The sequence below is a fragment of the Prionailurus bengalensis genome, chromosome B3, assembly GCF_016509475.1.
Source record: "Prionailurus bengalensis isolate Pbe53 chromosome B3, Fcat_Pben_1.1_paternal_pri, whole genome shotgun sequence".
NCBI lineage: Eukaryota > Metazoa > Chordata > Mammalia > Carnivora > Felidae > Prionailurus > Prionailurus bengalensis.
This window is the reverse complement of record NC_057355.1, coordinates 85,603,766-85,617,517: the sequence shown is the minus strand read 5'-3', so window position 1 is coordinate 85,617,517 and position 13,752 is coordinate 85,603,766. Positions and strand designations below refer to the sequence as shown.

Genomic DNA, 13,752 nt, shown 5'->3' with positions numbered 1-13,752 from the left:
CTCTAATAAATTGTTAATGTCTAAGACCATAAGGAATATGTATATGTAAAGAACAACCATTTCTCCTAGAGGTGTTATCAATACCTAAAATGATCTCTCTCAACTAAGAAGTTTCTAAAAACGGAAAAATTTTAAGAAAAGTAAGTCTCCACCTTCAAACAAGCACAGAAAATTTTGTAATTCTTGAATGTTTAATGACAGAACACAAGACATACAATAAAGTTCAAATACCCACTTTGAATTCATTCAACAGGTATTTATTGAGTGCCTTCAGTGAGCCAGGACTGGGCTAAGGACTAGGCACAAAAAGGTTATTTATTATTTTGGGGCAATCTAAATAAATGCTTTTCTGTACTTTTACATAAATTATTAATTACATTATTACAGGAAAAAATACAATCAAATTGCTGACATGTCTCTCAAAATATTCTTGCAATCCACTGTTACCTGTATTAGTATTAACTGCCAGTAAGAGAATGTTGCAAAGTAAAGCATATTAACAGTAATATTTTGATGTAGTAGTGGAAAACCACAGAATCTTAAAAAAGTAGACTATAAGAAGATACTTGTATTCCATTGCTCTTTAATCATACCTTCCTAATTGTTGTCCAGTCTTCAAGAATATCAAGATCTTGTAGCATATAAACTATATATGGACGTGGAAAAGTCAAGGTCAATTTAGCTGTAAGAATTTCACACTTTGAATTATATTTCCAAACTTCCGTTTTTCAGAGAATTAGAACAGTGATTTCTGGACATAATCCTTTGGCAGGCTGAATTTTGACTTCAAATATGTCTCCAAAAAACTTAGTACCAGGATAAATATATGCCAATATTTTAGATGCTATAAACCATATTCTCTTAATTCTTTGATATCATTGATTGTAAGACATACCACCAACCTAATCACTGTATTGAGGTGGGAATGGGAAAAGGTAGTGGGGTTAGGGGAGGGCACCACAGGGAACACCAAGATCGAAAGCATATATTATTTTAATTTAAAAACATTCTGGGGCACCTGGGTGGCTCAGTCGGTTATGTGTCAGACTTCAGTTCAGGTCATGATCTCACAGTCTGTGAGTTCGAGCCCCTCATCAGGCTCTGTGCTAAGACCTCAGAGCCTGGAGCCTGCTTCAGATTCTGTGTCTCCTCTCTCTCTGCCCCTCCCCTGCTCATGCTTGGTCTTTCTCTCTCTCTCTCAAAAATAAATAAACATTAAATTTTTTTTAGGATCTTGGGAATATTTTTTTTTGAAATTTATTGCCAAATTGGTTTCCATACAACACCCAGTGCTCATCCCTAAAGGTGCCCTCCTCAATACCCATCACCCACCCTCCCCTCCCTCCCACCCCCATCAACCCTCAGTTTGTTCTGTTTTTTTTTTTTTCAATGTTTTTATTTTATTTTTGGGACAGAGAGAGACAGAGCATGAACGGGGGAGGGGCAGAGAGAGAGGGAGACACAGACTCGGAAACAGGCTCCAGGCTCCGAGCCATCAGCCCAGAGCCCGACGCGGGGCTCGAACTCACGGACCGCGAGATCGTGACCTGGCTGAAGTCGGATGCTTAACCGACTGCGCCACCCAGGCGCCCCTTTTTTTAATTTTAAAGACACTCCAATTTCAGAAACATTGAAAGTGTTAAAAAATAAACATATGAATTAAACAATCATGCTATAAAGAGCTAGTTCACATCAAAGCCTTTGCGAACTACAAAGCCATATTAATGGCTCAACTTCTACTCCCTTTAGAGTAGTAAACTCCCTCCCTACCCCTCTTAATCCTAAACTATATCCTTCTACCTTCATTCAGTTTTATAAGTCATCTTTTTCCTATTACAGAATCATGTAAATAAAGTCAGTGTATACTAATAAAAATTACAAAGATATGCACAATGCAAAACCATATGCACCAAGGCAAAAACAAATTTAGAAAAGGATATCTGAAACAACAACTGGCTTCTTTTTGTCAGGACTGAAAGGATCCTTCCTCTTTTTTCTTGACTGAAGCTCATCATTCCACAGCTCTGGCAAGTAAATAAAATTGAGTATTAGCTGATTTCTGGAGATCAAAGTGGGGGAAAAGGCTATGTAATTTCATGGTAGCAAAATTTCACTGATAGTATATATATGTGACTATGTAATTTCCTGAGCAGCTATATATTTATAAAATTTCCTCTGCCTTTATTAAAGTAAAAAATAAACTTGGCACTTAAAGACTAATAACTGATGAACCATAGGTCAGGTACTTTGTTAAATATACATTACATGCATTGCTTCCTCTAATCCTCAAAGCTATCTCTGAGACAGGTAGTCCTATTATTTCAATTTTACAGATAAGGAGACTGATTTAGAAAAGCTAAAGTAACCGTCACTCATATTCACCCAACTAGTAGGGATAGGGGCTCATCTGACTCCACCGTGCCTACCGAGAAATAAAACATTAAAGAGGTAAAGTAATACACACACATGACCTGTAGGATAACCCAATACATCTTCAACCCACTGTAGAAAGCTTTTCCATAATACCCCTGAAAATACCAGTTTCTCATTAGACTGATCTAATTATTAAGAAGTTTTTCCTTTTTCTCAGACAAAAATCTACCTCCCTGTAATTTCTATCTAGTTTGTGTGTTACCAAGAAGAAAAGATTTTTATTCCTTCTTCCACCTGATCTTTTAAGATTTAGAGGGAAGAACATATGCTGTAGTTGTCTTTCAATACTATTCATACATTATAATAATATCTTTATTATTCTTACAATATACTGTTCTTACTTCTATAGTTCCTGTCACACTTTCCTTTTGTCCCTTTTCATGTGCTCCATTTTCTGTCTTTCTGAAATGTGAATTCAAATCAAAGCAACAATCACAAACCTATCAAGTTCTTTAGAAGCCTCCCCCTTTCCCCTCTTATTAGGACTTCATTTACATAACATTTATATTAGGAGACTAGGATATTATGAGACACTCCAGTAAGCCACAGGTTCAGTATCACTTAAAGTAAATATCACACATATCACACCACATCATTCCCATTACCTGAGGTAATTATCTTTTTTTTTTTTTTAAAGAGCATGCATTCACAAGCACACATGAGTGGGGGAGGGCCAGAGAGGAGGGAGAGAGAATTCCAAGCTGGCTCCAAGCCCAGCACAATGCTGGGCTCAGTCTTACGACTGACTGTGAGACCATGACGTAAGCTGACATCAAGAGTCGGACATTTAACCAACTGAGCCACCCAGGAGCTCCCACCTGAGGTAATATCAATGCTGTGCCTATCCTCTTCAAGCCTTCTTATCTTCTCCTCCAGTTCACTCTGGACTGTATCATATAACAAAAGCTTTTCACTCTGAAAAAAAAAAAAAAAACAGATTATGCTTAAGTAGAAATAAAAAATCAGTCCATCTTAACTGTGAGTACTAACTTACTCTTAAAGTACTTTAACACATGATGCTTTTGTTTGCTAACTTAAAACCTTTAAAGATAAAATGCCAAATACATGAAAGAAATAAAACCAGGAAGCACAGAATCTAAATACATATTTAAACACATACAATTAATTGTTTAAGAACATCTAAATTTATATGTGGTATGGAGGTAAATGTTTATTAAAAAAACTAGTAAGCTCCCATGGCCTTTTAAGTATAACCAGGTCCTACCTGTCTGTATAATGGAGAACCTGTCCTATAAAGTGTGTCATTATAAAATGGGTTTCTCTTTGCAACAGTAATTGGGCCTTTATTCCTCACTAATATCTCAACATATTAAAATAGACCACTGTAACACAAAGAGATTCAAGTATGAATTCTATAATCGTTTAAAATAATCTAATTATAGTCAAAATCGTAAAACTATACACTACATCCAAAAGACTATTTACTGGCAAATCAGACTAGAACCCAGGTCTACTAGTTCTAGCCAATTGTTCTCTTAATTATAAAACACCATACGCCTTATTTTAAAATCCATAAAAGGTACATAAGTATAACATATAGATTCATTATATAAAAAGCTTCTGACAGATTCCCAACCCACCACATGCTTACTCTAGTAAGGAGAGTAGGCTCCTGAGACATAGATACGACGTTCTGGTAGAGACTATTGGAATACAGGTAGATAGGATTTCTTGTGAAAGGCACAAGCCACACCCACTTGGCAGCGCTGCTAAGTGTGAATCATTAAGTCCTCTCTTACAGGTTTGAAATTCAGAGTCTACACATGCTTGAAGGTTCTCATGAGTGGTAGAGAGAAAATAGCTTTTGTCAATTTGAGGCGAGCCAAGAGCTAGAGAAAGCAAAGCTGAAGAAGACTAAAACTAGATCTCATATGAAAAATCTTCCAGGCTGCTCTCTAAACTCACTTCCTTTTGGTTGTTTCCTCTGCCTTTGGTAAACTGTTATGAAATATTCCGGCCTTATCTACATTGTGCTACAAGAATTGGGAAACATTATATACCAGAGAAAAATGGAGAGCAGGCCCCAGTCACAGTCAAGTGAGTGTGACAACTATAAATAGATCCAGATTCTCCAACCAAAGAGGACTCTGAATGCAGAGTGAAAGTGATAAAGATTTTAAGAATATGAAACCTTAACTGCTGCAGTCTCTTTCCTTGTTATTGATAAATTTGCTCTAAGCCAAGCAAAAATTCTAAAATAAGTCCACTAATGGACTTTCTTTATAAAAACAAAAAAACACCACCACAATGGGCCTGAAATGTTTGATGCTTTGAAGTCATCTCTAAAGATATAAGTCACAGTTTAAAAAAATGTTTTTAAGCATTTTATTTTATTTTTTGAGAGACACAGAGAGAACACAAGCAGGGAAGGGGCAGAGAGGGAGACACAGAATCAGAAGCAGGCTCCAGGCTCTGAGCTGTCAGCACAAGGCCCAACGCGGGGCTGGAACCCACAAGTGCAGAGAGATCATGACCTAAGCCTAAGTCAGATGCTCAACCGACTGAGCCACCCAGGTGCCCCTAAGTTACAGTTTAAAGTGTACAAATAGAAGTGCCTTGAATCTATTCTCAGTCTTATTTCTTTGTCCTTGTCTCCCTTATCCCCAAGCCCATAAGCCCTCAAAAGACTTTCCTGAATTGGAAAAGAAGTCATTAAGGAAGGAGCTAGAGGATACCTGGAAAAGAAAGGCTCATCCAAATTCCCTTGCTTTGGTGCCTGTAGAGACTTCTTTGTTCAATAGGTAATTTAGTTTATTTAAAGTACTTATATATTTGTCTTCAAGGTCCCATATCCTTCCAATCTCCACACCTAACTTCCCTTTGAACGTGGACAGGAGTTAGTGACTCACTTCTAATGGATAGAACGTGGTAGAAATCTAGGTCATAAAAAACATCGTCGCTTCAGTCTTGTCTCTTGGATCACTCGCTCTGAGAGATGCCAGTCACCAGGTCATGGGGCTCTCAGGCAGTCTTTGGAAAGACCCAAAGGACTAAGGCTTGCAATCAAAAACCATTAAAACCTGACAGCCTTGTGAGTGAGTCACCTTGGAAGCAGATCCTCCAGCCCCCAGTCAAGCCTTCAGCTAACTGCTTCACTGGCTGACCTCTTTACTGCAACTTTATGAGACTCCCTGAGGCAGAACCAATCAGCTAAGCTGTTCCCAAATTCCTGGCCACAGACACTGCAAAATAAAAAAAGTTTATTGTTGTTTTAAGTCACTAAGTTTTAGGGTAATTTATTATAACCAATTGGTTATATCGTATTGGATAACCAATACAAGGGGTCTCAAAAAACTTACTCCTATACACCTTGTCCCAAGAAGCCACTCTACCCAAATGAAAAGGAGAAGGAGATCTAGTGGGAATGATCTAGCGGGAAAGATCTAGCGGGAATTTCTAGGGTGGTGGTGAAGACACACCCACGAAGACAGATGCAGCTGGCCTAGAAAGCATCTGAAGGAGGCTGCAGGATGGAGCAGGAGGACAGGGGATCTAGGGGTAAAGGGGATGCTCCTCATGGATTATCTGATGCATTTGATCACAGGGAAAACAGCATCAGCGGGGCTTTCATAGATCTGCTAGAGTTCTGAGAAGAATTGACAAATAAGACTAAAAGTAAATGAAGCAATTATTAATTCCAAGGCTACAAATAGAGTTGTACAAGGAGGGCAGTTTGAGCACAGTATAACTCTTGGCTCAACAAACAATATTTACAGTTACAACAAAAACAAAAACTGAGACATAACAGTGTAAGAATGGGATGAGGGAAACTATTATGGAATCTTCAGCTTTCATAACAGGACACAAATAGATAATATTTAAAACTGATACTATTTAGAAATATGAGGGCAAATTCCAGAAGCAGTAACTAAAAGAGATAACCGCTGCTGGGACGTAGAATTTAGAGATGGGAGAGCGGGCTGCTGTGTTTCATTAGAGGCCTGTGATTTCGGAAATATATACACACATTACCTGCTAAAAACAAATGTTTAAAAGTATTTAAGCTGTATTAGCTAAGTATTTAGAGCTGTAGGGAAATCCTCATAAAATGCTGCCTGTAAAAAAGTTATGATACAAAATAGTATAGATAGTCATACCAGTGATATGAAAATCAATTATACAAACATGCACGTAACAGATTTCCTCTGCTTGGTAGACTATAGTTCGCTGCATTTCCTCCTTTAGACCTATTTCTCAAGTTTTGTTAGTACTTATTAATGTTATAATCAGAAAAAAATTAAATAAATAGATAACCAAAGCCAGAGCCCTAAAGAGCCTCAATCTTCTCAAAAACTAGAATCCTAACCCTGAACCCTCAGGGTCTGAGACCTTGCCACCACCTGCTGCTGATCTTAACACTCATCTCCAGCTCTGTGGGGAGGCTTAAATGAGAGAACCTAAAAAAAGCATCACCACCTGTCCCAGTGTCTGGCACACTGTAGTATTCTATAAATGTGATCTCCTTCCTTATTTTGACACAAACCATCTGCTAACTCGATTGCCTCTGTGGTGTTCTGGCATGCGCTCTGTATGTATACCCACATGAACATGTCTAATCTCTGGTCCTGGCCCCTCTTTCTACCTGCTGCTAATCAAACTTATTTTGGCCATTGGCAGTGAATCTCCCTTCTTCCCACTTCCGGTGCCTCTCAGTTATTTCTATATGAGCCAAATGTAGAACTAAGAAATAAGCAAATAAAAAGCCCTGAATAACAAGGTTCAGATTTAATGGTAAATTGCATGAATGACTAGAAACATCAAAGGATTTCAATCCTGGTTCTGCTGCTAATTGTGTGACCCCATGCAAATTACTTAACCTCTCTGAGCCCCATTCATAAAATCAAGATAATTCCTTTCATAAGGTGTGGTAAGGATTAAAATGAGCGTGAATATAAAATTTATAACACTCTAAGTTCCCTTCCAGCCTTTATTTCCTCTGTCTAAAATGCCCTTGAACCACTGGTGAGTATTATATAAGTAAATAGATCATTTATAATATTAATATTAAGCATTTAAAAAACAAGCCATACCTAAATTAGAAGAAATTTAGGTAAATAATTGGCATCTCTATGGAGGAGGGAAGACTTTCAAAGCTGAAAAATGATGGAAGAGAAAGAATATCAATATATTTGTCTATGTAAAAAATATTATTTGAAAATACCTTGTGGACTTTTATTTCTGACAATATAGATGAGATATTGTCAAAACAAAAACAAAAATACTCAAAACCAAACAGAACTTCCCAACATACCTAGACAGATATTCTAAATAAAATACCACAAACATCTTTTTAAAAGTATAGTTAAGCTCTTAAAAAAAGTAAGAGATATCCCCAAGGACCAAAAATAAAGAGCTAAAAACCAGCATGCTAACCTGGTTTGAAGCTATGGTTTCCTTGAGGTTATTTGCAGGTGTCAATAACCTAGAGGCGTGGTTTTTAGTGGCTGTTTGGGAAAAAGATCTGGGGCCTAAGCAAAGCAGGGACACAAGAACTGGGATTCCTGCATAGCTCTGAAGGGTTATACCTTCAAGGAAAAGGCAGACTAGAAAAGATTCGCCTGAGGGAAATGCATCTGTGTCAGTTAGGCAATAAATGGAAAAGAAGTTTTTCCAGCAAATATGTCATCTTGGGCCTGACCTCTACATATCTGAGATTCAAATATAGATTACCTGCATCTTCTAGGAAATTCCAAGCAAAAATTAAAGCAGATGTGCTATTGGCACAGCAGGATGCCTAGTTCAAACAACCTAGCAGAAATAAAAGCAGATACTATCTGAAGAACCACATCCTCTGTCCAAGGCTCACAGAATTCCTAACAATAAAGCCTGCTATAGTCCAGAATCATGAAATAAGGAAAAAAGCTGTGAGATTTGTCAGAAATTTAACACACACACACACACACACACACACACACACACACACAGCAGAAATAGACTCTGAAGAACTTCAGATAATGTTATATTAAATATAATGAAAATGAAAGAAAGGCAATACCAGAAAAGATAATATCTGAGAAACTTCCAGAATGAGTGGAAACCAAATTCTTAGATTCAGAGCGCATAACAAATCCAAGTAAGGAGAGAAAAATAATCTCTGTGGAGACACACTGTAAAGGAACTGAATAACAATAAAAAAGGCTTAAAAGTAGCTAGTAAAAGGAAGGAAAATAAAGTTATCTAAAAATGGGACTTCTAAGCAGACTGTGGAAAGTAAAACCCTAAAAAATGCTAAGAGGAAACAATTGTCATCCCACAATGTTTTATCCCCTTGAACTGTCCTTCCAGAATTATTACAAATAAACCTATTTTGGACAAATAAAAACTGAGCTTACCACTAAGGGACTCTCTGAAGAAATGTTAGGATGTTCTTCAAGAAGCAAAGAATGAATATGCAAGGAGGGGTTGCAACTCAAAAATAGTGAGCAAAAAAAACTAGTAAAGTATGCATAAACCTAAAAAGAACTAAGTCAACTAAATCTAAGAGATCAAAATAATGCTTCATTTGAAAAGTAAAAAAGCAAAATGGAACTAAAGTACTGAAAACTATAACTTGTACTTTGGGAGGGAGTATCTAGAGTTAGAGAGTTCAAGTGTCCTTTAATTCAAGAGGAGGACAGAGTTATTAATATTTGATTCTAATGTAGATATGCATGGTGAAAAATTAAGCTAATCATTATAGAAATAGAAAGTATAAATGTATGATAACAAGTTTTAAAACTCAATAAATCACACACATCCAGGAAAGGTCAGAGAATAAAAAAGGATAAAGCAGAAAAAATAGAAAATATAAAACAGGTTGGTATTAAATATCAAATAATCACTACAAATATAATTGGACTAAATTTACCAGTTAATAGACAGAGATTCTTAAAATAGTTTTTAAATCAACACATTAGCTCTTTATTCACAAATAACATGCCTAAAATATACCATAAGAAAGTTGGAAGAAAAAAAGAATAGAATAAAATGAAGAATAAAATTTGGCCAGTAAATGCCAGGCCAAATAAAACTACAGAAGCTATTTTAATTATCAGACAAAATAGACTTTGAGGCAAAAATCATTGTTACAGAGTAAAGTGCTTTTAAAAAGGATAAAATGTTACACTTATTAAGAGATATAAAAATTCTAACATAAACTGGTAGATATATAAGCCATGAGAAATTAACATATGCCATTTACAATAGCATAAAAAAGAACAAAATACTTAGGAATAAATTAAGGAAATGAAAGACTTGTATATTGAAAACTATAAAACACTGATGAAAGAAATACAAATAAATCAAGACCTTCCTAGACTGGAAGACTTAATATTGTTAAAAAGTCCATACTAAAGTGATTCACAAATTCAATGCAATCTCTATAAAATCTCAATGGAATTTTTTTTTTACAGAAATGGAAAAAAGGACTAAAATTAATATGGAACCACACACACACACACACACACACACACCCCAAAGAGCCAAAACAATCTGGAGAAAGAAAAACAAAATGAGGCTTCACGTGACCTAATTTCAAAATATATTACAAAGCTATGGAAATTAACAGTATGGTACTGGCATAAAGACAGGCATATAGACCAATGGAAAAGAGCTCAGAAATAAACCCATGAACACATGGTCACCTAATCTTCAACAAGGGTGCAAAGAATACATAATGGGGAAAGGCTAGTCTCTTCAACAAATGGTGGTGCGGAAAAAACTGGACAGCCACATGCAAAGGAATGAAATCTGACCCTTACCTTACACTATACACAAAAATAAATTCAAAACTGATTAAAAATTTTAATGTAAAACCTGAAATTATAAAGCCCCTAGAAGAAAATATAAAGGATAAGCATCATGACACTGCTTTTAACAATAATTTCTTGAATATGACACCAAAAGCACAGGGAACAAAAGCAGAAAGAGATAAATGGGATTATGTCAAACTAAAAAGCTTCTGCACAACAAAGGAACAATGAGAGTGGAAAGGCAACCTACCGAACAGGAGAAAACACTCAAAAATCATGTATCTGATAAAGGGTTAATAATATTAAAAACACATAAGGAACACAACTTATTTATTTTTTTAATCTTTATTTTTGAAAGAGAGAGAGAGATACATAGCATGCAGGGGAGGGGCAGAGAGAGTGGGAGACACAGAATCCGAAGCAGGCTCCAGGCTCCCAGCTGTCAACACAGAGACCAACACAGGGCTCGAACTCATGAACTGCAAGATTATGACCTGAGCCGAAGTCAGGACGCTTAACCAACTGAACCACCCAGGTGCCTCTAAAGAACTCAATTTAAAAATTAGGACTTGAATAGACCTTTCTCCAAAGAAGACATACAAATGGCCAAGAAGTACATGAAAAGATGTTCAACATCACTAATCATCAGAAAAACGCAAATTAAAATCAGTGTGCTATCACTTCACACCTATTAGTATGGCTGTTATCCAAAAACCAAAAGATAAGTGTTGGTAAGGATATGGAGAAATTGGAACCCTTGTGCACAGATGGCAGAATTATAAAATAGTGTGGTCACTATGGAAGACAGTATGGCAGTTCCCTAAAAAATTAAAAATAGAACGAAATGATCCAGCAATTCTACTTCTGAGTATACTCCCAAAAGAACTGAAATCAGGATCTCAAAGAGATTTGCACTCCTATGTTCATTTCAGCACTATTCACAATGGCCAAGATGTGGAAAACAACCTAAATGTACATTGAAGGATGAATGGGTAAAGAAAATATGATATATACATACAATGAAATATTATTCAGTCAAAAAAATTAGAACATCCAGGGACGCCTAACTCTTATCTCGGTTCAGCTCATGATCTCACAGTTCCGGAGATCAAGTCACACACCTGGCTCTGCTCTGACAGCAAAGAGCCTTCTTAGGATATTCTCTCTCTCTCTCTCTCTCTCTCTCTCTCTCTCTCTCTCTCTCTCTCTCTCTGCCTCTCCTCCACTCACACTCTTTCTCTCTTTCTCAAAATAAATAAACATTTTTTAAAAATTACGAAGTCCTGCCATGTGCTACAACATGGATCAACCCTGAGGATAATATACTAAATGAAATAAGCCAGTCACATACAGATAGGTATTGCATGATACCACTTATATAAGATATACAAACTAGTCAAACACGTAGAAGCAGAGAGTAGAATGGTGGTTGCCAAAGGCTAGGGGAAAGGGGAAATGGAGAGTTGCTGTTCAATGGGTATAAAGTTTCAGTTATACATCATGATTAAGTTCTAGAGGTCTGTTGTACAAAAGTGTGCCTATAGTTAAAAATATTGTATTACACACTCGATATTTGTTAATAGGATACATCTCATATTAAGTGTTCTTAACCACAGTTAAAAAAATTTTTTTTAAGAAGAAAAAAGAAAAAGATAAAAGAAATTCCACAGGAGATAAGTTTCAGCTGGGAGCTCTGGAATCATGAGCATTCAGTCCCCAGGACTCTACCATCCTTTTTGATCAAAGGAATCCACAACAGTGGACATGCATTGTGGAGCATCTCATTATCAGTACCTTTGGCCTCCAGATCTGAAATGGTGAATGACTTTACTATTGTGAAAAGAACAGTATGTGGATTTTCTTAGGGCATAAAGAAGAAAACTAATAATAATAAAAAAAATAATAAAGGAGGTATTAACAAATCCACCATCACACGGAGAATTCTAACACACCTCCTTCAGTAACTGAAAGATGAAGCAGACAAAAAATTAGGATAAGTCCATACATAAATAAATGAACGGAAAGTATTATGAGGAATAAGATACTTGCACAAAGTATTTCTCCCCAAAGTACTTATTAATCACAATAAGTAAAAACAGTAAGTTTACTTAGAGAAACCTGGAAGACACCACTGAAGTCAAGTGATCAAAGTGTACATCACCAATAATGGTACATATCAAAATTGTGCGCTACCTAATAGAATTCAGTGAGAAAAACACATCACTATTGTGATACTCTTACTGAGAGGCAAAACCCAACTCTAATCATGAAGAAAAAGCAGACCAATTCAAAACTGACATTCTATATAATAACTGGACTGAAAATTTCAAATTTGTAAAGACCATGAAAGTCAAGGAAAGACCAAAGAATTGTTCTACATAGAAGGAAACAAGACATGACAACTAAATGCAAAGACAAAGACAAGTGATCCTGAACTGGATCTCTTTGTTCTAAAGGGTATTGTTGGGACAACGGCTGAAACTTAAATGGGGTCTGAGGATTAGACAGTAGTAATGTATCAGTGTACATTTCCTGATTTTGATGATTATAGTATCGTTATACAGGAGAGTGTCCTTCATTTGTTGTATTCAGGGGTGATGGTGCATCATGTTGCCAACTCATTGTCATCTTCATCAGAAAAGTTCTTTTGTACTTTCTTGCAACTTTTCTATAAGTATGAGGCTGTTTAAAAATATACAAAGACAAGATGTACTAAGCACCCACGGAACTGATGAATGCAATCTTAACTATATATTTCTATGGAAGAGAAAAATATGGGATATTCCTAACTCATTTTATGGATCTTGAGATCAAATCAAGGACAGTATGAGACTTAAAAATTAAGTCTCACTGATAAACATAGAAATGAAGCTTCTAAACAAAATATTAGCAAACTGAATCTGGTAATTCACAGTAAAAATAATTATTCCAGGAACCCAAGGATGGTTTAACATTAGAAAATACATTAAGAGCAAAAAACATGACTAATTCAACAAATGTAGACAAAGCCTTTAATACAATATAACAACTATCATGGTAAAAAAACAAAAACAAACAAACAAAAAAAAAAAACTTAGAAAATAAGAAATAAAAGTAAATTTCCTTAACTTGATAAAGAGTATTTACCAAAACCCAACAGTAAATATTGGAAAACCATAAGAAGCACTCCCTTAAAATCAAGAACCCAACCACAATCTGCTTTCACTGCTTCTAGTTTATGATGTTCTATCAGTGCCACTAAGACAAAACAAGTAAGAGGAAGATCAGAATAGAAGAAACAAACTGCCATTATTAACAAATGACATTACAACCCACATGGAAAATCTAATGAGTTTGTAATTAAATTATTAGAATTAAGAAGAGAGGTAGATAAGGTTGGATATAATATCAATATACAAAATGATTTTTTTATACAGCAGCAAGAAATAAAAAGTAAATTTTTTAAAAGATGTTACTAAACAAGAACAAAAAATTTTGTTTATTTTTTTTTAAATTTTTTTTTCAACGTTTATTTATTTTTGGGACAGAGACAGAGCATGAACAGGGGGAGGGGCAGAGAGAGAGGAAG

At 35.8% G+C, this 13,752-nt stretch overlaps 1 protein-coding gene across 4 annotated transcripts in view; it reads right to left on the bottom strand.

The window, feature by feature from the left end:
- Positions 1-13,752, bottom strand: part of BRMS1L (BRMS1 like transcriptional repressor) — a 35,579-nt gene that overhangs the window by 9,168 nt on the left and 12,659 nt on the right. For all 4 annotated transcript variants that reach the window (XR_006293368.1, XR_006293369.1, XM_043556011.1 and 1 more), the window contains exons 5-7: positions 3,252-3,348; positions 1,941-2,024; positions 594-658 (exon numbers count right to left, since the gene is read on the bottom strand). Coding sequence is in view for 2 of the 4 variants with exons in the window: in XM_043556011.1 (XP_043411946.1) it covers positions 594-658; positions 1,941-2,024; positions 3,252-3,348 (246 nt within the window). In the remaining 2 variants the exon portion in view is untranslated. The remainder of the gene's footprint in view (positions 1-593; positions 659-1,940; positions 2,025-3,251; positions 3,349-13,752) is intronic.